The 27,126-nt window shown below is 45.8% G+C and overlaps 1 protein-coding gene across 3 annotated transcripts; it reads right to left on the reverse strand.

The window, feature by feature from the left end:
• Window positions 1–5,256: 5,256 nt before the first annotated feature.
• On the reverse strand, window positions 5,257–25,222 carry LOC311343535 (far upstream element-binding protein 3-like). 3 transcript variants are annotated; one of them, XM_084468405.1, is made up of 18 exons: window positions 25,043–25,222; window positions 22,406–22,517; window positions 20,765–20,795; window positions 19,614–19,660; window positions 19,424–19,516; window positions 19,246–19,303; window positions 18,942–19,104; window positions 18,747–18,845; window positions 18,058–18,162; window positions 17,537–17,639; window positions 16,558–16,658; window positions 15,845–15,983; window positions 12,359–12,519; window positions 11,797–11,870; window positions 11,379–11,464; window positions 9,817–9,888; window positions 8,997–9,103; window positions 5,257–7,068 (listed from the first exon to the last, which is right to left on the reverse strand). In XM_084468405.1, exons 1-18 carry the CDS (start codon window positions 25,133–25,135, stop codon window positions 7,060–7,062), a joined length of 1,653 nt encoding a protein of 550 aa, XP_084324531.1. In that variant the 5' UTR covers window positions 25,136–25,222; the 3' UTR covers window positions 5,257–7,059. The 3 variants fall into 3 exon arrangements, with proteins under 3 accessions (XP_084324531.1, XP_084324530.1, XP_084324532.1); XM_084468404.1 differs by having other exon boundaries at window positions 20,765–20,798; window positions 25,043–25,220; XM_084468406.1 differs by having other exon boundaries at window positions 19,445–19,516; window positions 20,765–20,798; window positions 25,043–25,219.
• Window positions 25,223–27,126: the final 1,904 nt, after the last annotated feature.

A 27,126-nucleotide genomic window follows, 5' to 3' on the forward strand; every position in this document is an offset into this window, starting at 1 on the left:
GAGAGAGAGAGAGAGAGAGAGAAGGAGAGGGGGTAGAAGACGACGTGTAACGTGGAGGTCGGTCCGGCTGCTGGGCCATTAATGACCAGCTGAAGGCGTCGAGGAGTTGAACAGAAGAAAGGAGAAGGAGAGAGAAGTGGAGAGGACACGGGACCGGGTGGCGCTTAGAGAAAGCGGCGCGACAGGAGCCGCAGCGGAGCTACAGGTTGTGGGAATCAGCCCAAATGGCAGACTAATATTGTCCCAACTCCTCTCCTTAATATCATTAACCACCAATGCATATTCATGCTGGCTAATGCGGCAACAATCAGCCAAAGAAAGGCCCCGAGGAAGGCGCGCGCGCGCGCGCACGGCGGGCCAGACGGGAGCCCATGTGCACGGTGCTAATAATCCCTTTTAAAAGGCCTTTTAATAATAAAGCCCATTCACACGAGGAGGACCGTCCTCAATGCGGACACGCCGCACGGGAACACAAATCCAAGTCGACTCGGCGCATTGTCTCAGGGCGGTCGCGCCGTGAGGGGAAACGGGCTTTAAAGCAGCCGCTGCTCGCTGCGTCTCGCGTCTCATCGCCTCGCAGCTTATCATATTATCGGCTCATTAGCGTCGTGCCGACAGCGAGCTTCACCCCGACCCCGTTGAGTGTGAACGCCACGCCGGGTCGTCTGTCTTCCGCCCCCCCCCCCTCCCCTACACACACACACACACACACACACGCACACACGCACACACACACACACACACACGCACGCACACACGCACGCACGCACGCACGCACGCACGCACGCACGCGCGCGCGCGCAAACACACACACATTCTGCAGGCCTAAATATTATTCACGAAGGCTTCGGGGTAACAGAAAATGTTTTTTTAAACACCAGGTCGATGATTAATTGATTAGATTAATTAAAGTCAACATTTATAGGATCAAATGTCTCTTGGTTAATTTCAACATTTATATTTTACGCATCACCCTGCTCGCGAGCGACGACGAGGCAGCGTGCGCGCAATCTGCAGATGACCCAGCCACAACGTTGAGTCGAGAGTCCGATAAGGCGTCTCTCACCGCGGGTTGAAGGTCTGCAGGTCTGGGCCCCAGACCTGCAGAAACAGGCCTCACCTTTTTTATTTTTTTTATGCCTCGCTCAATCACTTAAGCGGTGACGCGCTGCCGACATGAGTGAAATGTTGCTTTCTTGGGTAAAATAAATGTAAATAATGAATTATTATTCAATAATTTGTAAAAGCCAAGCTCCACGTCCGCTCGGCAAACCGTCGCTCAAAGGGCGCCAGCTAGGTGATGTCGTCTGAAAAATGTGGAGAGCGCGAGAATGAAAGCAAATGTAATTATAATTGATTACACACACGCACATATGCACACACACACACGCACAGACACACGCACCCATACAAACACGGACACAGTCTATGGCGGGTACCTTGAAGAGAGGTTAGGGACAGACAGAGAGACGGGCGCTGAATAGAAGCAGACAAGGAGTGAAGAAGAAGAGGAACGCGAGGAGCAACCGTGATACATAACATTATATTACATGTGATTAACAGTGTTAACATGATAAAACGATAAAGGTTGTATGTTCAGAGCTTTGACAGCGATGCCAGTTAAGGCACAATCAGTTTGTTGTAAATCCCACGTGACAACAAGTCACACCATATATAGTAATCGCAAGTGTTCATCGGAAACTTAGAAACACAATCAGATCGTGGCAGTCCAAATCCCTACTCCGGAATTATCTAATAACTCTTTGTCTGCATATCTGCAATCCACTGTCTGGTGGATGGGTGATGGACTTACAGACAGAGACAGACACACAGCCACATCCACCACGGCCTCCTGTGAGAACCTGAGTCATTTCAACCCACGTCCAGCCAAAGTGTTTTTAGGACTCCACGGGGCCTGTTTTGGCCGGGGCCCAGAAGCCCATTATTTAAATGATTCATCAGGAGGCACAGTTCATCTGTACTTACCGGCCTGCTTCCTGCCATTTACCACACACATAGCGCGCGCACACACACACACACACACACACACACGCACGCACGCACGCACGCACGCACGCACACACGCACACACGCACACACGCACACACACACGCACACACGCACACACACACACACACACACACACACACACACGCGCGCGCACACACACGCGCGCACACACACACGCGCGCACAGACACGCGCGCACGCGCACGCACACACACGAAGAAGATCTATGGATCACAGATTTGTCTTGCTCACATGTTTTATCCATTAGTTAGAAGGCGTGAGTTTTAATACATTGAAACACACATCCCTAACCACACAATGAACACACACCAGCCCACAGTGAAATTACAATTAATGTACTGTCAAATCACGTGTGTATACGTGAGCATGTTATGACATTAAAAGGCACATTGCTTTGAGCTGATGTGTGTTCATTGTGCGATGCGTGAAACTGTTGTTTCCTAATTTTTATACAAGGTAAATTGGGAAGGTGTGAGGGCGTCTTGCTCCGGTTCCCAGTAGACTGCCCATATCTGGGGATCAAACCCAGTACCTTTCAGCTGGGAGTTGAACATCCTTCGCCATCACTCTACCCTGCATTACTGTGGTGCATTAGTGTCAGTTATTGTTGCCATGTTTCTGCAACATACATTGTGTGTGTGTGTGTGTGTGTGTGTGTGTGTGTGTGTGTGTGTGTGTGTGTGTGTGTGGTTACTGTATGTGTGTGTAATTACAGTAACAATATTAATGACGGATGACATCAGCCTATGGCCAACTGCTCCATCTGTCTGAGAAACACATTAATTATTGACTTCTCATTTGTCACAGGAAGTGGATCATAAAGATTTGCACCCTTCATCACCCTTCATCTGTCAGCATGGGAGTTTCTTATAAAAACAGTTCAAGCTGGGATACAAGCTATTAGATATACTGTAGGATATTGGTTTTAAAGATTCTGTATAGGTAGGATTAAAGAGATTTATATTTGAGTGTCATTTGATAGAAACGGCAGAGCCATTTATCTGCGATTAGAAAGTGAAATGCACTGTGAGAATATCTGGTACGAGTGGACTTTGTGCCTTCCTCAGTATGAGCCAATATATATTCCAACCGCTCCCTGCGTATTTCTGACCAATCAGAGCATCTCTCCTCTCATTGGTTTGGGGAATCCATCTTGCAGTCACATGCAGACACAGTTATTATCATGGCTCCATCACAGGTGCATGAACGCTCTCAACGGCTGGGAGGGAACAGAGGAGGGTTTGTTTTTGGGGTTCAGTTTACAGATCTGACCCCCTCTGCTCACTCATTCTTGCTTGCAGCAGCTTCAATAAAACAAATCTTTGTTAAAGGTCCCATGAGATACCACCAGGTGTAAGTGTGATTAGCCGTTACAAGCCCTTTTGAAAATCTGTCTTATGACATCAACTTATGACAACATCTAGGTGGCCGTGTCCACCTAGATGTGTGACGGATAGATGAGCAACGTTTTGTTGCTGATCTACCCAGCACACATCTAGGTGGACACGCCCACCTGTGATTTAACAGACAGATTTTCAAAACGGCTTGTAACGGCTAATCACACTTACACCTGGTGGCATGTCATGGGACCTTTAACTCTGACATGGGCTGCATCATCTCTTTGTGGCGCATGTCTCTTTGAAATGACGGCAGATGGAGAGAGTTGACGGGAGCCTCCAACAGGTGCCGTCACCCCCACACCATCCAATTCTGCAGGGGCAGCTCCTTTTGTTGTACCCCGTTGCACTGAAATGTTTTTGCCCATTTCAGTGCATATAGCAACAAGCAAGGTCTGGGCCAGGAATGAAATGTCTCCTGAGAGCCTGCAGGGGCAGGGAACTACATGCAGAGGCAGACTTTGATTCTGCTCCGTTTATTTTTAAGTATTTTGACAATACTTCTAATCGGGTGAAACCCTCTAATCGGTCTAAAGCACACAAGTTTCAAAGGGTTACACTTTACATTATTGTGTTCCGCTAGTGTAATTACACGATAATACTGTAATCAATGTAAGATGTAAAAGCATGTACTTAAACTTGAAATGTGCTAATTCAATGACACTAATTCCAAAGACACAGTGGTCTAGGTTCATAGCCCAGTTTCTTCAGACAAATCCTCTCCTACAACCAGAGAAAGGATTCTACCATTTCTCAGCATGCTTGCTTTTTGGACGAATCAGCCAATCAATAGCAAGGTGACATGTTAATAAACGTGTAACCTTGTAGCCTATAGAAATTGGATGGGCTTAGAAAGACCAGGGAGAGGGAGATGAGGAGCAAAGAGTTTTTATTCTCAAAGTTTAGACTATAGCTGGAAGTCGCAAATTTCGCATAATGTAAATTATAAACTTCATAGGCAAAAAAGCGATTCTAGACTAGGGTAGGGATAGACTGTTCCATAAAGTAATTTCAAATCAAGTACTGTACATGCTGTTACAGGACGTTACATAGTTACTTACATGTGCTATTACACTGCAACAAGGACACTAATGTAAAGTGTTACTGTAAAGGGACGGTGATGGTTCTTAGTCGTTTGTGTGTGTGATTTGTTCACCTGCTAAATCAAAAGCATCGTGAATATACCCCATGCTGTATGAACCCAGTCATTCAATAGCTTGTTTCCCTACAGTAGAGTTCAAGATCTTGTGTGTTAGCATTTATCCACCTAGCTGTCGTTGCCATGTTTCAAAAGGAGGTTGGTGAAACATGTCTAACAAGTTCCATTACCAAATGTATGACGGCTGTACTGTAAATATAGGAGAAGCACTGACCACTAATCCAAAATGACAAAACGCAAAAACAGACAATTGAAATAGTCAGCGAAACCATGGCTGTGTTTGATTTAGCTCACTTGTGTCCTCATTCCCTATATAGTACACTGTTTAGGGTACAAGTTTATAGAATTCGGACACCAATTATGAGCCAGCTATCTGCAGAGCATGTTCTCAAACAAGCAGACTTGTTGGATTAAATAAAATAAATAATCTGTATGTGCCAACCATCCCTGATGGAGCAATCCGACGACGATGTAGATCACCATGCAACATGCGCTAGTGCAGAAATAAGTGCATCTGTATGGTGCATTATTTATGAGTATAAAGTGTTAAACTAAATGGGGAACCAGATTTGTGTGTTAGTGCACTATATAGGGAACCAGTGGACCAATCGAAACACGCCACCAAGACTGGATGAAAACAAAGAATCAAAAACAACTCTGGAGATGGACATTGAATCAGAAAGGAGGAGCTTGTTTATTAGCCCACATGTTAATCATCACCCTCTTCCTCAGCCAACAGTATTTTCGTGGCTCTAGTACATACACAGCTCTATCTGTCAATAGAATCTTCTAGAAAAATCTCAAGGTTATACAGTTAGAAAAACAACTTAAACCAGGGTACCGCCCCTGGGCAGAGGGGGAAGGGTTGTGTGGTGGGAGGAAAAAGGGGGGGGGGGGGAGGGGGGAGACAAGCCAGAACCCAAGCCCGCCCCCCCCCCCCCCCACACACACCTGAGGCTGGGACGAGACACTATTTATGCCGCCGTCCACTCAGGTTTTGTTCTGAGGACAGACCGCCCCCCATCACAGCTCTCCCCACCATGGAAACGCCCACCTCGGCAGGCCACACCCACACACCCTGATCACATGATCAGAATAAACTAAATGACTAATTTAGCCTCTTAATCAGGGGTGTATCCAGAGACAGCGAGAGAGAGATTGAGAGAAAGAGAAAGGACAGAAAAAGAGACAGTTGGCCAGGCAGTCTTGAGAATATAACACATACTTAGCTTCTTTGTCATCGGTGAAACACAAGTGAATTAAACAACATTTAGATAACGAGATAACAAAGTCCATTTTTTAACTGGAGAGCACCCACCAGAGTGAACATTTACATAAACCATATTCTCTTATTGACAAAAATGAATTCATATTGGATAAACAGATTTAAATAGACCCTTGTACAGGAGAAAAGTAATAGCATCATTAATAGCATCACACATACAGAGCAGAACCACCAATTCAAAATTTCAAATTAACTCAACAGTCCATTCATCCGGCAGACACACTCGTGTCTGTGGCGAAACCGTCTGACACCAGTCAGACCCCAAAAATAACAAGTCTAATCATTAAGCTACTTTTATATGCATCCAGTCCACCACCGGCCAGTGACAAGCAAGCCTTGAGCGAGCAACAAGCTAGTCGCCAGCTGGCCGCTAATCTAGCCACCAGCTAGCAACCAGTCAGCCGCCGACCAGCTAACTAGCACCAGGTTTCAGTGGTAACGTCACGTCATAAAATTATTTGTCTCAACTCAATTGTGGTACCATCGTCTAGGGGGCGACGGTGGCGTGTGTTGGGGAGGGGGGGGGGGGGGGGTCATGTGTGACAACAGACAAACTCAGCTTCAGACAGCTCAGTATCAATACATTATAAAAACTGAGGAAATCACAAGCGCCTACAGAAACAACATGTAGCATTAAACCAAAAACACAGCATTGCACCTCCATGGTGGCGACTCTACAGGTAAAAATTAGATTAACAGTCATCCAACAGGGACCTAGTAGAAAAACAAAACCAGCCGACGCCATTAAAAGGAATCTACCTACAAATAAAAAAAAAAAAAAAAGAAACACATCACACATCTGACGCATGCTTTAAAACATCTTTCACAAAAATAAGAACATGATCCTCCTCAAGACTGCCGAGCCTCATACCATTGTATTGGAAAATAAAACTAGACAAAATAGATTATACTGGATTTTGTTCAAAGCCACACTGATACATCTTTAAGTTCAAGTTTGATATAAAACAAAGAAAAACAGCTCTATACTGTGGAGACTGGAGGCCAAAAATCTGCCCGTCAAAATATCAACTTTATGGTTAAAAAACAGAAAGAAAAGAGTTCTTGATTTGCAGTTAATCCTTAGTTTGTCTCTACAAAAGGAAGAAGGAAGCGGCAGAGCGTTGCTTAGAAACTCCAATTCTGTTGCCAAGGACAACCATCAAAAACCTTAGCCGGTGGGAGGAGCCTTTAATGGTCCTAAACAGGAAGTGAGGATCAGAGAAACAAACAAAACAATAGTCAGCGTGCATGCATGGGAGGAACGATTAGAGCCTCAACATAACAACAAGGTTGATACAAAAAGTACACATTTATCAGCTGGTAGAGCAGGTCATAATGAAGACTATTGAGCTGGTAGAGCAGGTCCTAATGAAGACTATTGAGGTGGTAGAGCTGGTCCTAATGAAGACTATTGAGGTGGTAGAGCAGGTCCTAATGAAGACTATTGAGCTGGTAGAGCAGGTTCTAATGAAGACTATTGAGCTGGTAGAGCAGGTCATAATGAAGACTATTGAGCTGGTAGAGCAGGTCATAATGAAGACTATTGAGCTGGTAGAGCAGGTCATAATGAAGACTATTGAGCTGGTAGAGCAGGTCATAATGAAGACTATTGAGCTGGTAGAGCAGGTCATAATGAAGACTATTGAGCTGGTAGAGCAGGTCCTAATGAAGACTATTGAGGTGGTAGAGCAGGTCCTAATGAAGACTATTGAGCTGGTAGAGCAGGTCATAATGAAGACTATTGAGGTAGAGCAGGTCCTAATGAAGACTATTGAGGTAGAGCAGGTCCTAATGAAGACTATTGAGGTGGAGCAGGTCCTAATGAAGACTTCTGAGGTGGAGCAGGTCCTAATGAAGACTATTGAGGTGGAGCAGGTCCTAATGAAGACTATTGAGCTGGTAGAGCAGGTCCTAATGAAGACTATTGAGGTGGTAGAGCAGGTCATAATGAAGACTATTGAGCTGGTGGAGCAGGTCCTAATGAAGACTATTGAGGTGGTAGAGCAGGTCCTAATGAAGACTATTGAGGTGGTAGAGCAGGTCCTAATGAAGACTATTGAGCTGGTAGAGCAGGTCCTAATGAAGACTATTGAGGTGGAGCAGGTCCTAATGAAGACTATTGAGCTGGTAGAGCAGGTCCTAATGAAGACTATTGAGGTAGAGCAGTTCCTAATGAAGACTATTGAGGTAGAGCAGGTCATAATGAAGACTATTGAGCTGGTAGAGCAGGTCCTAATGAAGACTATTGAGCTGGTAGAGCATGTCCTAATGAAGACTATTGAGGTGGAGCAGGTCATAATGAAGACTTGAGGTACAGCAGGTCATAATGAAGACTATTGAGGTGGAGCAGGTCCTAATGAAGACTATTGAGGTGGAGCAGGTCCTAATGAAGACTATTGAGGTGGAGCAGTTCCTAATGAAGACTATTGAGGTAGAGCAGGTCATAATGAAGACTATTGAGCTGGTAGAGCAGGTCCTAATGAAGACTATTGAGCTGGTAGAGCATGTCCTAATGAAGACTATTGAGGTGGAGCAGGTCATAATGAAGACTATTGAGGTACAGCAGGTCATAATGAAGACTATTGAGGTGGAGCAGGTCCTAATGAAGACTATTGAGGTGGAGCAGGTCCTAATGAAGACTATTGAGGTGGAGCAGGTCATAATGAAGACTATTGAGGTGGAGCAGGTCATAATGAGGCCTATATAGTTCATAAAGAGGGACAAAATGATAATCTCCTCATGCCATCAATAAAAAAAATGATCTTATTTCCAAGATATTTAGGTTTATGCCACCATAGCATTCTTTTTGGTGATGTGAAAGGTAACGTTCAGTGACTCACACTGCAATGTGCGAAAATGACTGGCAACAAAAATCAACCACTACTAAATAAACAGGAGAAAGAAAGGCAGAATATTTTACCCATAAGAATTCCACTTGGTTCAATAGGTCATTACTATTTGTATACTGCTTTGCTTCAAGACATTCCAGAGGTAGAAGGTTCTAGGTTGACTCCGGGCCAGAGCGGCGGGTGCAGACTAACGGGCGGGCCGCTCTGCCTAACGAGGGTAACGGGAGCGGTGAGGTCCGGCCTCCTAGCGGCGGTGGCGGCGGCGTGTGTGTGTACCTGAATCTGGGGTTGGGACTGGGGCCAGATGTATGGACCCTGCTGTCTGTAGTACTCTGCTAGCGCGGCGCTGTAGTCTGGTACAGTAGTCTGCTGGGACGACTGATCTACACAACGACACACACACACACACACACACACAATTCATTGTCAGATCAAGATGGTCACTCAGACCGCATGCTGGACCGTTTTGGGTCACGTTTCAATAAGGCCTTTCGGGCTTCTGGAGCGGTGTTTTCCAGAAACATGCGCTGTGGACCTGGGTCGTTTTGTTGAAGGAAAAATATAGGGCAAGAACATTTTGACGATATGACATATGGCATCAAACGTAGATTTGCTATTTTTATTTAACCTTTCTTTAACCAGGAAAAGGTCCCAATGAGTTACAATAACTCTTCTCCCAGATACAAAGTATTATTCCGGAAGTTGTATTTTAACACCTGTTATATTTGGTGATTTTTGACATTATTCTACTATTATTCTTCCTCCTGATCAGACGTTATTTTCCGGACTAAATAGAATGACTTCCACCCGGTTAACAACGGATTCAGCAACAGGGGAAGTCCTCACCATGCCTGCTGTAGCAGTATGACCGCACACGGTCACATCCCAACCGAGCTCGATAACTGACCACCAGGCCCATTGTGACCGTCAGATTATCTTTTCTCTAAAGCACGTGTATGGGAACTGCTAATGTTGTCCGTGTGCCAAATGAAGGCTCTAATTGAAAACCCCTTTCACAATCTGATGTCCGGAGCTCAACAGCCGTTATTATGTGGGAGAAACAGACAGCCACGCCCACACACAGCACGCGTCTTACTTTGTTTCTTGTAGTAGTCCTCCCAGGCCTTGGTGTAGTCTGTCAGCACATTCTGAGTCTGAGTCTGTTGACCTACACACACACACACACACACAGCCACACATTTAGGCCCGGTCCACACTAACCTGGGTAAATATAAAAACGCACAGTCGCATTGAAAACGATCTCCGTCCACACTATCGTTTTCACATCGATTACGGAATGTTTTGCATCCACGTTCCACACTGAAATGATTTTGATAAAACAGTTGTCGTCATGGTAACGAGACTCCCGCCATGCCTCTCTGTTTAGATTACAGGCACGCGATCAGCTGATAGTTGCAGTTGATCAGCTGGCTTATCATTTTCACTCACAAGCAAAAATATGGTTCAAACCAAAAACACAAAGGCAAGTTTTTTTTTTTTTTTTTATAAACGCCGCTCCAAGTACGGTTTGAACCGGCGTCTTTGCGGGTTTTTTTTCCCCATCGCTTAAGCACAGCAAGTACAGCGCTCGCCTTCGGTGTTGGAGTGACGAATATGTATGACACAGTATGCCCAGTTGTAACTGAAGATGCATAAGTACAAAAGCGTGTGGCAGCGTCATGGCAACTGAACGTCATCGTCTCTGAAAGCCTTCGTCTACCCCTGACCGCACGACAACGCAAACCCAGAGTTTTCACATTTATCCACCACAGTGATCGTTTTTGAAAAGCATTGTTTTCAGTGTCGGAATTCGCCGTTCTAATGTGGACGGAAGGGCTAAACGGATAAATATTCATGCGTTTGTAGATTTACTTGGGTTAGTGTGGACAGGGCCTTAGTCACATGATGAAACCACACACACCTCTTCGAATGACCCATCTTCTGCTGATTACACTGATGGCGTTAGTGGACATGTAAACACAGCCATCACTGAGCAAATCTCTGACTGGGGAGAACGACCTGATCTGTTTGTTCAGGACGCTGTGCAGGCAGGGTCCTGACTAAACCCTGTGTTGTGGCTGTCATTACCAGGGTCCTGACTAAACCCTGTGATGTGGCTGTCATTACCAGGGTCCTGACTAAACCCTGTGTTGTGGCTGTCATTACCAGGGTCCTGACTAAACCCTGTGTTGTGGCTGTCATTACCAGGGTCCTGTCTAAACCCTGTGTTGTGGCTGTCATTACCAGGGCCCTGACTAAACCCTGTGTTGTGGCTGTCATTACCAGGGTCCTGACTAAACCCTGTGATGTGGGGGTCTGAGTTACCAGGGTCCTGTCTAAACCCTGTGTTGTGGCTGTCATTACCAGGGTCCTGTCTAAACCCTGTGTTGTGGCTGTCATTACCAGGGTCCTGACTAAACCCTGTGCAGTGGGGGTCTGAGTTACCAGGGTCCTGACTAAGCGGTGGGTGTGTTAAAGTTACCAGGGTCCTGACTAAACCCTGTGCGGTGGGTGTGTTAAAGTTACCAGGGTCCTGACTAAACCCTGTGCGGTGGGTGTGTTAAAGTTACCAGGGCCCTGACTAAACCCTGTGCGGTGGGTGTGTTAAAGTTACCAGGGCCCTGACTAAACCCTGTGCGGTGGGTGTGTTAAAGTTACCAGGGTCCTGTTGTCCGGTGTTCTGCCAGCTGGTCTGATAGGCGGTTCCCCAGCCTCCGGTCACAAAGGTCTGACCACTGCCACAACTGAGAAGGAGAACCACACACAGACATTAGGGTGATGCATTAGAGTCCAGAAGATGATCCCAGTGACCGTACAAGAGGTGCCTGTTGGTCTACAACAATAAAAAGTAACAACAAATAATAAAATGTTCAACTCATAGACACAGGATTCAATTGTTATAAATTATAACACAAGACGAGAAAAGAAAAAACTATTTTATTTGATGCACTAAGCTGATAATTAGAACTTTGAGAGAGGGCCAGTAGAAATGGTCTCCGGGCCAGTGCGTTTCAGATCCAACGCCAACATTAACTCTAAGTGTGCGGCGTGTGTCTACAGGACGAGGGCTCCTCACTTGTGGTGTGTTGCTGCAGGACCCTGGGTGAACGGGCTGAAGCCAAATCCCCCGTTACTCAGAATGCCAGAGCCCTGAAGGGAGGGAGGAGAGGGAGTGAGGACGGGAGGGGGGGGGGAGGAGGACGGGAGGGGGAGGACAGGGCAGGATGAGGGGGAGACCCAGGAGAGAGAAGGCCTGATGAGTTTAACTCCCCTTTCATCGTCAAGACACACAACACAGATCAGACTGGGCACTGCAATTCTTATGAAAGGTCACTTCTCACTGGCCTGTTTATGCCATCATTTACTAAATAGAAATCGTTGAACAGAATATATTATATCTAACTATATCTATAGAAATAGTTAGATATACATCTTTAGATGTATAAATATCTATAGATATGTGATTTCCTTATATCTATATATCCATAGATAAATAGTTTAAATGTTTAGAATATTTTTTTGCAAGAACGGGCAGACGATTCTACAATCCAAGGTTCCCATGGTCGCTCCTGTAACGCGGTGGACAGTCTGTTACAGGCCGACCAGAGGAGCAGGGTGGTGTGGTGGTGTGTGCGTACCCCGATCTTGTCGTCAATGAGCTGCCGGGCCAGGTCCATCTGCTGGGGGGTGCCCCGGATGGTGAAGACGCGGGTGTTGGGGTCGGTGGAGGGGGGCGGGTTCCTCTGGAGCTCCACGTGGGCTCCAGACTGCTGGTTGATGCTCTTGATGGTCTCTCCACCTGGGAACACCCCCAACACCGGACAGCGTTCACGGACACGCCAACGGTGAGGTGAGCCCTACGTTCACCTCGGAGCGGCGGATAACAACCCTACTCCATACTGGATTCAGGGATTTATGAGAAATACAATTAAACGCAATATATTAGGGTGTACAAGACCCGTTTGAACAATCTGCACCTTCTTATCAAAGTGAATTTGGTTTGGAAAAGCACATGGACTTTGGATCAGCACCCATGTGGCCCACAGTCTAAAACTAGAGCAAAAAGGATCCAAATGGGAGGATTCAATAAAGGCTTTAAAAACAGAGCGCACAATCCATACCATAAACACCGCGCTGTTTTTAATGACACAAGCCCCAGTGGTTAAGCAGATAGGGTGCAAGTGATGGTGATCGCTGCAATGCAACAGTGTGAAGCGGATCAACTGAATGACGGCCAGATTAGCAGGCGACTGGCCTCCACCCTCAAGTAGAAGCCCCCCCCCCCCCCAGAACGGAGGAACCCCCTGAGGTCATTAGCCCATTGTTAACCAAATCAAACCACCTTTAATAGACCCATTATGAGCTGCATCTGGGAGAGGGGAGCGGGGGGGGGGAATGGATAGGGTACCTCTCTGAGAACCTACGCACCCGAGGAAACAAGAGGGGGCAGTGGGCTTCTGGGAGGACATTAATCACCGTTTGCTACCAATAGAAAACTCTGAGTAGACCACCAGCTTGACACACACCCTGCACCATATGGTGTGTGTGCACCGCCCCACAATGACCACCCACCCCCCCCCCCACCACAACACAACACACACACGTTTTAGACAGACATTTCCATTGCTGGGTCGTTTATTGTGGCGGAGGCTGGTCTGTCTGAGGGACTATACAGAAGGGGGACTGGTCAATGACTTTTTAAAGAAGGGTTAAATAGAGCGAGTGAATTACTAATAGGCTAATGGGGCTCGCCCAACCCCTCCCCTGGCTCATTTCAGTGTACAGCTGTTCCCCCTTCACAAAGAACCCCAGTTGCATCATGTCGCCGTTGACAACCCAAGTCCAGAGGACCCACACGTTACCGAACACAACATATCGGTTCTGACCAGAGAACAATTCCGGTTCTCTTTTCAGTGCGAGGCTATATTTCAGATTCATGGAAGAATATCCTAAATTTCCCCCCCGTCGTTTAACAGTCCAACGTGAATCATATCGGAGCGTTATACAACGCAGATTAATGAACGAGAGAGGACCCTTGTGTAATACAATGGAATGGACCGGAACACAATGGGTGAGATTACCTTATCGGACTTTGTTTGCAAAAGGGAATCACATTTTTTGTAACTGACGAACAGTTATGCTGCCAAAATGTTTGAGCCATAAAAAGTATTCCTGAGTACTATATTGTCCTTTCATTCTTCGTCAGTAATAAGCGGGCTCAAAGGTCACATGTCATCTTTACACAAGGCAATGCATTTCATTCTCCTTTAAATGTATACAGCAGGGCTGACTTTTTATATATGGTGAACTTATGATGATCATGCACAATAAACACATTGCAAAAGAAAAATCTTCCCACGCGCCATGCAATCACACTTGGCATGCAAACATTTGACCAATCAGACGGAGCCCTGGCACCATTTGGCCAATCAGATGAAGCCCCAGCTAGCAACCCTCAGATTAATCATGTCAAATTGGTGGCGAATGTTCAGTGATGATGGCCCAGGAAGGAGAGAAATGCAAAGGAAATGTGGATGACGAAGACCTCGAGGTGAATAATAACAGCTCTTCTGCTATTAGGAATTATTTTGATTCCAGAGCGACAACGCATCAACACAGGTACTGTGTAAACCATGGAGAGCAGTTGACGCCCCCTCAAGAGGAATCACAACCAACCGTCATCACCACATGCCATACAACCATAAAGTCATTTTCTTCCAGTGTTTTCCCAGTGAAACCTTCCAAAAAACATCCAAACGCCACAGAGAAATAACACATATCGTAACTCGTTATGTTGCCCATAAAACCCATAAATAGTGACCAAAGATGGCTTTGTGAGTCTGATAAACATAGTGGGCCGAAGACACCAGATTCCATCACAGAATCATTTTTCCCCAAGACGCCCAGTACCCTAAATCTTTGGACCAGCCGATCGAGAGAGCCTCACTGTACACTTACTGGATCAAGACTTTGAGCTGAAATCGTGACGTCTACCGCTAGCGTTTGCAGGAGGAGCAGCTAGTGTGCGTCGCCACCAAACAACTGTTCAAACATGATGAAGGCCACCAAACTCAACCACACACTCCAGTGTTCTGCCCGCACGCCGCATCTTTCCATCGGTAAGTGGGAACTCCTAGGCATTCATTCATTCATTGGCTCTACGTGGCACTATTCTAATTTATTAGCAGTCTTATTTTGTAACCCAAACAGAGCGGATTATTCATCGCGCCTGTTTTATTACTTAACATTAATGTTATTGTAGTCAATTGCATTGTATAGCCAAGATTGGATTTTACCCGAACCCGACCTTGCCCTAGAGAGGGGTAGTGATGGCATTCAGGAAACTGTATTTTTATTCTAGCTTTGAATAAAACATAGCAAACGCACAGGTACAAATTTGAAATTATAATCGTAGTTTCCCATGCTCTGTCTATTTGGTATGTAACGCACCGATTTTAGATCATTCCTACAAGTTAAAATACGACTAAATGTCATAATTGTAGTCTCAGGCAGTCCCTGAATCATTATTTTGTAATTACTGTAGTAACTTAACTGGAGTCCCTGAATTATTACTTTGTAATAATTGTAGTTAATTAAGTTATTACTAATTAAAACTAAAGTTATTATTATAATTAGAAAGTCTGTTATTACTTTCTAATTATTGCTTTACCTTTTAAAGCAGAAAGACATAACTGTATAGCAAGAATATGCAAACTTCAATATTTGTTTATTTATCCCTTCATATCTTCATCTAAATATGATCAATATTATTGCATGTTCTCCTTGTATCGTGCAGCCTTAATATCAGTTACTTAAAAGCTGCTTTATGCAAGAAAAATTGTATTAAAAATTGTGACGAGAGGGGCAAGATTCAGAAAATTACCACCCAAAACGGCTCCCTCCCTCCTAAGAGGAGCTATGACATAATCCTGCGTGTATGAACGTGATTGACAGGCAAGATGGATTCCCCGACACCGATCAGGAAACGGACGCCCTGATTGGTCAGACATTGAAATGGCAGAACCGATGTTCACAGAGCATTTCACTCGCTCATCGCTGACCGATGCCTCTAAAAACCATCGGCACTTGAGTGACTAGGGAAGGGTGCAGCTCCAGTACGCTACCTTTTCCAATGACAAGGCCACACTTGTCAGCAGGGATGGTGTAGGTGACTTCCTGAAGGGGTCCTGGTGAACCCACCGTCCAGTCGCTACGACCTCTGACCCTGCTGGTACGCATGGCGGATCCAAAGCCATCGCGCTCCTAAAGACCCAAAAGCACAACGCCATTAAATCAGGGTATCTGCAGGTTTCAGCAAGTCAAATTTAAGACTTTTGTAATACCACCTTGAATTAAATTTAAGACCTAAAGCATGCGATGGTGGGGGGGGGATCCCGCTGTATTACAACCCAAGCGTAGCATGTGTGTCACTCAATGAGACTCATTCAAGTTGACTGTTTGTCTGTTTATTGAACATAAAGTGATACTCTGTGCTCTCTGGTTCAAAAGCTGTAAGTACAAGTGCAGTTTAAGTATCCAGCAAGAAAGAAGCCTCTCTCTACGCGTCCTTCCCGAAAAGACACGCGAGAAAAATAAAAAAATAAATAGTCCTGCCCCGACAAATTTAAGACCTTGAGTTACAGTATTTAAGACCAGCATATGACGATTTTTAACGAATTTAAGACTTTTTAAGGCCTTAAATTTAGAAACATGAATTTAAGACTTTTTAAGACTTTTTAAGGATGCGCGGTCACCCTGTAAACGTTGGCCAATAGAAAGAGACACCAAGAAAGAGAATCCAGAGAACGTAAGAGACGGACATAGGTGTGAGGATTACCTGTGCAGTCTGAATGAGGTCGTTGATGAGGTGAACGGCATGCTGACAGCGGTCCGGCTGACCCATCACCATGGCGACCCTTTCCGGACTGATACCATCATCTGCAGCACAGAAGGTTGGGTTGAGTGTTGGGAGAAGAAGGCTGCTGGTTCCATCTCAGCCTGCCCTAACCGGTTGCATACATGACTTGACCAGTAGGTGCTACATCAGAGCGGATGGTGACCTGTTAACTAGTAGGCATGGGCGATTCGCGAACGATTCGGTCAGAACGAACGAATCCCGAAGGTGAACGACGAGAACTGATTCCAAAAAAGAAGAGAACTGATTCCTTTTTTTTTTAAACATAAAATAAAAATATGGTCACGTAAATAAAAGATACAAACGAACAGAGCTTCGTCTCCCCTCGACTTCATATTGATTGAGTCTAAAACGTTCTCATATTGAGTCTAAAACGTTCTCAAACCACACGTGTAATGCTCGAGCGGCGTCGTAGGCTAATGCTACAGAAATTAGCTGTTTTCCCGAGCACCGTCACCGTCTGAGACCTTCTGGTGGTTTAAAAGGCTCTGTTTGCGGGCGTACCTCATATTTAAAAGCAAAGCGGTGAGGCCAGACACCTGAGATGCCCTGCCAAATGACGTAACTGACCATATGACTTAACAAACTGAACGAACTGAACGAACGAATCAAACAAACGATTTGTGATAGTGAAGGGAACTGAAAGAACTGATTCCCGGAAAATAATCATTTTGCCCATGCCTAGTAACTAGGTACCACTGGTTACTCGCTGGAGATTTAAGGCTAGGCTTAAGAGTATTAACAGTGGATGAAGTAATGGAAGGTATTTTCTAGCTTTACCAAGTAAACAAATGAATCAACACTGAAACTTTTCATTTAAACAAGTAGAAACAAGTTAAGTGAGGTGAAGAAATCATGTGGCGATCCAGACATGCAGCGCAGGGCTCCGACGTGACCAGACCTGCTTTGAACTGGATTCTGACTCCGGCATCATTCTGGATCTTCTTAATCATCTCTCCGTTCCTGCCGATGACGATACCAACCGCAAACCTGGGCACTGCCACCTGGAGGAAACCCATCACATGCATGGAGCTTTGAGTGGAGGGGAACTTAGATCCTTGTTCATACATATACCAGTTTGAGTCTCAATGGCTGAGTGCGTTCACGTGGTCCCTCGTTCCCTATAATGTACAGTATTTAGGAAATGAGTACAAGCAAGCTAATGATGTGCTGTAAATCTACCACTGTAACGTATTGGTCGTATAAGGAACCCAACACCTGGTACCTTGTAGCAGCTCATTTGCAGAACCCGTACGCATATGTGCATCGGGTACAAATATGTTTACAGTGCATTATGGATATAAGATGTTGCATATTTGTACTTACATTTCCGACCACCCTACAAGATGGTGACACCCAAAACAGTGCACTAATATATATGTGGCGCAAGTGGACCGATTCAAACGCGGCTCGTCGTCTTACGTCCAGAGTGGCGCCTCCCAAGCGGGCAGTGAAGTCATTTCGTCCAGACCTGAAGTCCCCCTGGTCCTTGTCGCGGATCACCTCCAGAACCAGCTCTCGGGCTGCCTGGAGAACGGGCAAGAGGACGAGCGTGAACCAACCGGAGCACTTCATGTTGTACTGACTTTGTCACCCGTCCCCATTGACCCACCACCCGCCAGCACCGCTCTGTGTCCAGAGCAGAGGGCCGAGCGACTGCTACTAATCAAAGTTCTGATGAATAGATTAAATATAGTATAAACATAATATAATAAAATCGGCATAGTCCCGAAAAGAAGTGCTACTAAGCTTGTCCATGGTTTCATCAGGACAATGTGGGGATGTCAAGTCATTGGCTCAGGATATGTACATTGTTTGTGCGATAAAGCCAGCCAATCACTTATTCAACATATTGAATAAGTGAGAAATGGGTCTCGTTTGGCATTCACATGTTTAGCTCATCTACTTCACAAACCCAACCAACAGGTTCCAGACAGGAAGTCCTGGCTCTTTGTGTCCTAGTGCCACTAGGACTCAAAGAGCCAGGACTTCCTCTCTGGACGCTAGGTGTTTTGGTTAAGTCTGGGTGACGGACTAATGGCTTTGTCTGATGCAGCCTGCCGAGGCCTTAAGTATACACCTGGGGGCCCCTGGGCAGTGTCAACTCATACCTGCACTTTGTAGGGGTCCCCAGAGATGCGCAGTGGTTTGTCAGCTCCGGTGGGCATGGGTCCGTCCTGTATCATCATCATCTTCACCCCCGCCCGCTCCTGTAACACACACAGCATAGAAGCTACTTATGAACGCCTTCGCACTCCGGTCCACACACACACGCGCCCGCAGAGAAACCCAGGCACCCGTCTTACCTGGAGCTGTTTGATGGTGTCTCCGCCCCTGCCAATCACCAGGCCCACCTTACTGGCTGGAATGAGCATCTCCTGCACAGAGCCGCCACCCTCCCCGTCGCCGTGGAAACCCGGCCCGTTCCGACAGCGGTCCACAATCTGAGCCAGCATTCTCTTGGCTTGCCTGAAACACCACACACACACACACACACACACACACACACAATGAGACGCTATCGACGGCGGGTCACAGCGGGGCTCACGTCTCACCTCAGCACGCTACCAGCGGAAACTTGTTTCTGCTCTAGAACAGGATGTGACTCACTCAATGCTCTCCGGAGTCCCAGTCAAAGAACACGGCCGCTCCATCAGACCTCCACTGTCTGCAACACACACACACACACACACACACACACACACACACACATTAGACTACAAGGTAACTCAACCAAAACACGGAGGGTAAAAGGTGCTTGAGTGAGAAGACAGAAGGGACAGATCACCTATGGTTAGAAAAGCCTCACCAGCAGCTATCTGGATCTTACACCCCGACTCCAGCTGGATCCTGGTGATCTGCTCGCCTCCGCGCCCGATGACTGGGGGACGGGAAGGACAGGGGAGCACATGCAATTCACTGCGGGGACTTGAACTGGCATGACAGCAAGGGGTCAAAAGGTCAGAGTTCATACTTACTGAAACCGACCATCCTGTCAGGAACCCTGTAGTCTTCCGTTATGACCCTGCAACGACAGAGAGGGGTCAGGAGAAACGCACGCCAGGATGCAGACTGCACACCTGTCAATAAGTGATTACGGTGACTGCGTCTGCAGCGGGTGGATCCATACAACTCATCTAACGGTACACGCTACCCCACACACACACGAAGTGTAGTGCAGGGCTGGGCCGAATGCATCATCTCAAGCTTGGGATAATCGTGAGGTTTTCCGAGCGAATAATAATTCAGTGCACATCTTTATTATCAGCTGATTGTCTCTCCTATTAATTTCTACGGAGGGAATTTGAATTACTAAAAAAGCAAGAATACAATATTTGGCTACCACAGTATGAGAGTTACTTACTTGCAATTATCACAAAGAATAAAATCTGTACTTTGAACATGATGTGCAAGGTTTTGATGTCATTTGACAAGCACTATTCACCCAAAGAGAAATCACACAGGCACAACTGTGGGTGACGGATCTCCATGAAAGGAAAATACATCGCAACCAGTTCTATTCATGTGTATTAAATAACCAAACTGTTATTAGTAGGTTTCGCTTTTTGGTTTCTTTTAGCCTTGTTCAAACATTAAACGGCATCTGTATACGTTCATTAACAAAGCACTTCTTAAAAAATTAGCCATCCTGCTTATCCAACCTCTTATTTCTATGGCTGGAACTGACTGGTAGGAGCACCACCATGGAAAACTAAATCCTAAGGAGATCCCTAGAGCCTTTAATATCATTATTACTACAACTAGTTTGGTCAAAGTATGTCTGTTGGCCTTGCTTATTCTCACACTCAACAGGCGGTATTAAAGTGCTACCAAAGTATTTGTAGCATGAATAATGCTCCAATATCAGAATACAAAACTAAACAAATGCCTCAACCCATTTTATATTAGCCATGGGATATTCTGACAAATGTAACCTTATCTTCTACCTGCAGTTCACAAATGTGCATAGGTATTAAACACATTTTATATATTTTTGATATGCAAAAAAGCATTTGAATCCTGAATTGAGATTTGAATACCTCCCCAGCAAGAATAACCTACAAAGTCACACATGTATGCATGCATGTGTTCGACCAATATCAAATCATGATTGAGAATCGGATCTTACCTTTGATGCCCCATCGCTTGAAGCTGGTTACCTACTGCGAGACAGAGAGAGATCGCAAAGTTACAATAAAAAACAACCTTAGTTTATAACAATCATTTGGTTATAGCCAGCTGTAGTAGCATTACCCACAGATTATAGCTAGTAACACTACGCTGAACTACAGGCTGCAACTAGTAATACCTCTTTAAACAACATGCTAATGCTAATAATACCCTGGTAAACTACAGGCTGCAGCTAGTAATACCTCACTAAACAACAGGCTAATGCTAATAATACCCTGGTAAACTACAGGCTGCAGCTAGTAATATCTTGCTAAACAGGCTAATGCTAATAATAGCCCAGTAAACTACAGGCCGCAGTTTGTTTTACCTCTCTGAACTACAAACTAGCGAGTAATAACTGCTTAACTACAGGCTGTAGCTAGTAATACCAGGATAACTAAAGGCTGTAGCTAGTGACACCCGCTTAACCACAGCATATAGCTAGTAATACCCGCTTAACTAAAAGGTGGTAGCTAGTATTACCCCGTTCAACTGCAGGCTGTAACAAGTAATACCCCAAGGCAGAGCTGCAGTTACCCCATAGCTAGCATTACCATCACTTTCTGCCTCTAGTACCAGCTACATACTTGCATACAAGTACACATGTCTAATAGTAGTGAACTAGGTTAGTACGGTGGAATGCTAGCTTATTAAGCACCGTGTACAGTGAAAACTGTAAAAAAATTGTTATGTTGCTAGTGTACATGGACCATTGTATTCTAGATACTTTCAGGGATTGGAACAGCTTCCTGATGACTGGCTACTTGGAATAACCTGCTGCTCTAGTGTGAGTCACTACTGAGTCGTAGAGATGTAGCAATGCTGCCTTTCTGGCCAGTGTGAACATATACCTTGAGCAGCTTTGCTACGGCAGCACGTCAGAGATTCCCCGACACTCATTTGTTGGTCCTCTGAACTGTGGTAATGTTCTAGCTCACATGGGGTTTGACTTTGATCACAGCGGTTCATTCTCACATGTGGAAAATTGCTAATTCCATGCCAACATTATTAAAATGTTGTATTTTACAATTGAGGTTGGCAGAGCCTCTGAACCGTCGGGAGTAGCAACTTGGAAACAACAAGGGGGGGGATTTCCTAATGACATTATGCGTGATTGCCATCGGCTACAATTTGATAGGGTATTGGATGGTCACACAAACAACATGCATCATGCTATCCATTTGCAATAAAGGCATCACTGTAGGAAGATGGCCGCACACGGGAAAGTGTATGAATAAATACATAAAATAACCTGCATTTACATTTTTGTACCTGTTGGGATACTGGTGGATTGCATGAATTGCTCTGACCTTCAGATACAGTAGCCTACCACGGCAGCAGTTCAGCTCTTCATTTATAAAAGCCAGAGCATTCATCTGGTGCGGCGTCAACATTCCATCACTACGTGCTCAGAAAAGCCGACGCATTCCCGACACATTAGCAGTGATAGGTGCTGCGTATTTAACAAAACCCTTCAGCCAATCCATTTTCATGTAATTGCATCCAATTCATTTCAAAGCACGCCTTTTTTTTTTTTCCTCTCTCATGGGACCACGTGTAAAATACATAATGACCCGTTACGTATTGACGCCAGGCCTACCTCCGTCTTCTCCAGGCCGTTTCTGTCCTGGATAGTAGAGAGAAGCTTCCACACTCGCGGAGGAGCTGTTGAGATGGGACATGGGTTCGCTGCTCATCTTCACCGCAGCCATCTGACACACATGCAAAGAAAGGGACAGACATGCAGAGCAGCGGGTTATTAAGTGTTATACTGAAACAAAGTACTAGGAAATCGGTGGATGGATGGCTGCTCGTGCTAAGCTAGTAGTATGTTTGCAACCCATGAGATCAAATTAGCTCCACACAACACTTGTCACACTCCTGTCCTTGCTTTAGCAAACAGACGGACCCTGCTCCCTCCCTAGAGTAGCTTACAGTTTGAAGCAAACACACTGTAATAGCCTTGTAGTACTTCGTCTACTCTTGCTGCTGTTGAAAAGGGACTTCTGGCTTGTTGAGACCACTGGTTAAAGGGATGAGCTGCAGCCATGGCCTGGCAATCTGCACAATTTACAACTAATCCATCTCAGCTCTAGTAACCTATGGTCGAGGATCAGTGCAGTTTAATGTTGGGCTTTGCATAATGACGCAATAAGTCACATTTATACTAGTAGCTAATAGCTTAAAATTACCTGGACATATCCGTCTGTCAATACTGATTGATAGGGATTTCTACAACGTTACCACTACACTACTATTACCACTGTGCTAGTTCCACTACGCTAGTTCATGTCACAGTTGAAAAGCCCGTTTGAGTGGCAGAGAACTCAGCTATTGAGTTTTTATTCATTCTGAAAGTCTCCCCCCTACCAACGGGGAGGGCCTCAGTCTGACACATTGCTACTTTAACAGCTGCATCCAAACAGACCGTTTAGACGCATTACGGCAACCCAAAGAGAAGCATGACGCAAGCACAGCACCACTGCTCCTATTTAATTAATTTGAACAGAACAGAAAGGAAACTATAGGTCTGTTATTTCTTAAGCATGTTAAGTGATGCAAGTGTTCCCCCCCCCGTGCTATAAGAGCAGCCCTGCCTCAGCACACAAATAGATGAATGGAAAGAAACGGCAGCGTTCTGCGCTGAGCAACATTCCTCAGGTTATACCACAGCCTCACAGGTGACTGAGGCAGACGTCAGAGGAGAACAGGGTTTAGAATCTCTTCCTATGCGTCACTTCCAGGATATTTTAAAAGGTACATAATTTATTGCTTTTCATTCAATTCATACCACTCAGTTTTGTATAGCACAGAGGGAGCGCAAGTTCACTTATCGAGAGCCAATTGACACCCTCAAATATCCAAATGCAGTGTCCGGAAGTTCATTGCGCCCCAAAACTTCCATCTCATGTGTGTGTTTAATGTACAGGACGACTCCACCACTTGAGTGGATAGAACTGACTCCAACTACAACACCACTTCAAATTAGGTAGCTGTGGCATGACATGCAGCAGAACATTACTACACCCAATTAAACAAATGTGTGTGTAAAAATGGGTAACGTTTTAGTTACCCATTTCACTTACATTAGAGGGCCATAATACCATCAGAGTTAAGGATTGTCCCCCCTGTGTAGCTCAGATAGTACAGCAAGGCAGTCACTGTCAAAGTTAGGGGCGCCCCTTTCCATAGCAAGACAGTAAGAGGGATGCCACCCTATCCTGCAACATCCTAAACAGTCTTTATAAAACCTCTAATTTAGTCTAGATCATTTTTCAAATAGTAGCATCTTGTATTCAACTTAATCACTGTCACATTAAATCTATGGACGTGTTCCTGTTCTAGACATTTGACCGGTTGCAGAGACATTTAGGGTGCACCGTTAAGATCACGTCCATGCACATGTTCTGAATATCCACTCATTTACCAACTAATGCTTACTGCCGGATCTCCAACATGAAATCGCAGAGGGAAAAACGTGTTTTCCTGCTTTGCTAGTTATGGCCTCAGAGGTACCACACCAGAGATCTAGTAGGTGTACCTACATAGAAAATAACCGAGTTAGATGGTTCGAATCCACTTTGGAGCAAGATTATGTGGGCCTATAGGACCACGGCACACCCCCACGGAGCATATATGGGGCTTGTGAGTGTGTTGCATAACGCCAGCCTAGTTTCTAACTAACTGAGTAAACACCGAACCTAAAGGGGGAGGGGGGAGAGTCCACATTCCTGGTTAAAATATCCGAATACAAAACGAGTGGCTGTCAAAAAACACACGTAATAAACAGCATTTTGCCCACTTGTTAAGCAGAGTTATTTAAGCACCGGGGTGGTGGGGTCGAGACCCTAACTTTTCCTTCTGGTTAGCAGCCCAACAGGTCGTGTCTGAGTGACACGTGTGGCCAAACTTCGTGTCTCCTCGCTCCACCGACACGAATTAACTCGAGTTCGGCGTGCGTGACAGCGCTCCGAACTCCACGCAGAGTGGGGCGCCGACGACGTCGCCCGAACGAATTGTGTAAAACCAGCAACAAGTGCGCGCAGGCACTAAGTCGAAACTGGTTTCTAAGCTAGTTAGCATGCTACTGTGTGTCTGTCCGTGAGTGCATACAGCCGCCAGGGTTCAAGAACTAACTGCAGCCACGGGAGAATCCGAATAAAAGTGGTTTGGGCTCGTCTAAACGGCCGTGTTCGGCGTCGATCGGGTGCGTGGTGGTTCCCGCGAGAGTTGTTACCTGCCGGGCCCTCTGTAAAGCATCGGCCAAGCCGTCTGACTTCAGCCCCGGCTGGTTCATCGAGGCCTGTCCCTGCACCAGCTCCGCCATCATAGTGCCAGTAGCTAGCTGGTTAGCTGGATTAGCTGACTGCTAGCTCTACTGTAGTTGGCTGCTGCTCAGCTGTTGGCGACTCGCTGCTCCTGTTTCCGCTTCCGCGTTCAATCACGTGTTGCTGCACTAGCCACAGCTCCACGTGTGGTGAGCAGCGAGCGCAGGGAGGGACGAGCCACGACTCGCTCCGGAGCCCTTATTTAAACGCCTTTGGATTTTGGTAGAATGTACTCTAGTTGCGGGTTGTAGTCATCTGAAATGTGGAAGTGTTAAGTGTTATGTTAGGTTGGGGCACTCGGATTTGCTGACTTATTACGGGAAGTAATAAGTGACAGTGTTTTTTTGTCATTTGGCGGTCAATAAAACATGTCTCAGAGGATCAGGACAATGTGTAATTACTTTTCCCATTTGTCTGTCTGTGTTCTACTCTTATATATTTGAATAATAATGGACGGATCCGACTTCTGTAGGATAAATGGACAGAAAGCTATCCCGCCGATAACCCATCACCCCGTGACCAGCGTCTGACCTCCTGGTGACAAAGAGGTTCCCCCCTCCCCCCCCCCCCCCCACACACACACACACACACCACACACACACACACACACACACACACACACACACACACACACACACACACTTCTAACATTCTGAGGTTTCACCACATACAAATAAAATGTCATATTGAAATGGAACATAGGGCAGGATTTCATGGATATAATGTTGTGTGTGAAATGTGTCTTAATTAAAACACAATAGAAGTGCCGAGTTTCTAAGACGTTGACCTGCCGGCCCAGTGGACAACTACGACATTGCATCAAGAGGCCAGAAAGCGTTTGACCCATAAAAAGACCCAAATAAACCTCAATGGAAATGAATTGGTTCAATGATTATGGTTTCAGCCACGCACTGCTCTGAGACTTCGTGAGCCCATGACATTTGTTGTTCAAAATATGTATGGAATATTTGTACAATATTTTCATTCAGTAGAATAACAGACTTTTCAACTCTTTCGAAATCCCCTTTTTTTCTGAAGTGAATCCTCCGTCCACTAGTGCTTATAGTCCAACCTGGTCATGAAAACTAATTTACTCATGTGTGTTATTGCCAGGGCTCAGTTCTGATGAGCAGGAGCAGGTTCTGCTGCCGTCTTTCTCCAGTTGGAGAAAAGACCCCCCTCTCTCTCTCTCTCTCTCTCTCTCTCTCTCTCTCTCTCTCTCTCTCTCTATCTCTCTCTCTCTCTCTCTCTCTCTCTCTCTCTCTCTCTCTCTCTCTCTCTCTCTCTCTCGCTCTCTCTCTCTCTCTCCTCTCTCTCTCCCTCTCCCTCTCTCTCTCTCTCTCTCTCTCTCTCTCTCTCTCTCTCTCTCTCTCTCTTAATCTTTCTCTCTTCATATGCAGCTCTTTCAGTTCACGGACCATTTGACTCCAATGCCCCCCCCACCCCCCCCCCCACCACCCCCTCTCTATCAGTCTTGTCTGACTCAAAGGCGGGGCCCCCAGGTTCCTGGGCCTCCCTGCTGTCAACTGGCAATAACATGAATTGATACAAACCCCCCCCCCCCCCCCATGCAATTTATCCTGTGAACTGTCTCAAGTATTTAAAGAAGTGTGAGTGGTAGATCAGAGGAGAGACGGAGTGGAGGGATGGAGAGGAGACTGAGAGGAGAGAGGAGAGGAGATAAGGAGAGAGAACAGGGGAGAATGAGAGCTCAGGGTAAGGCCTCAGAGCTGGGGCTGGCTGGCGGGTGGCTTGCTTTTAGAGCCCTTGTTATAGACCTGGAGGTCAAGGTTACCACGGACATGCGTGTCACCCGTCACAGAGGAACCGGCCTAAAGGAACCTAGACCTGTTTGGCACCATAGCAACCCAGAGCACAAACGTTAACGCCATAGCAACTCCTGGTAACAATATGAGTGCACTTAGTATAGTTTCAAAGCAACAATGTTAGCATTGTTGCTCCTCACACTAGTATTGTGACCATGACCACGCAC

This window comes from Micromesistius poutassou (genome assembly GCF_964030765.1).
Source record: "Micromesistius poutassou genome assembly, chromosome: 5".
NCBI classification, from domain to species: Eukaryota; Metazoa; Chordata; class Actinopteri; order Gadiformes; family Gadidae; genus Micromesistius; species Micromesistius poutassou.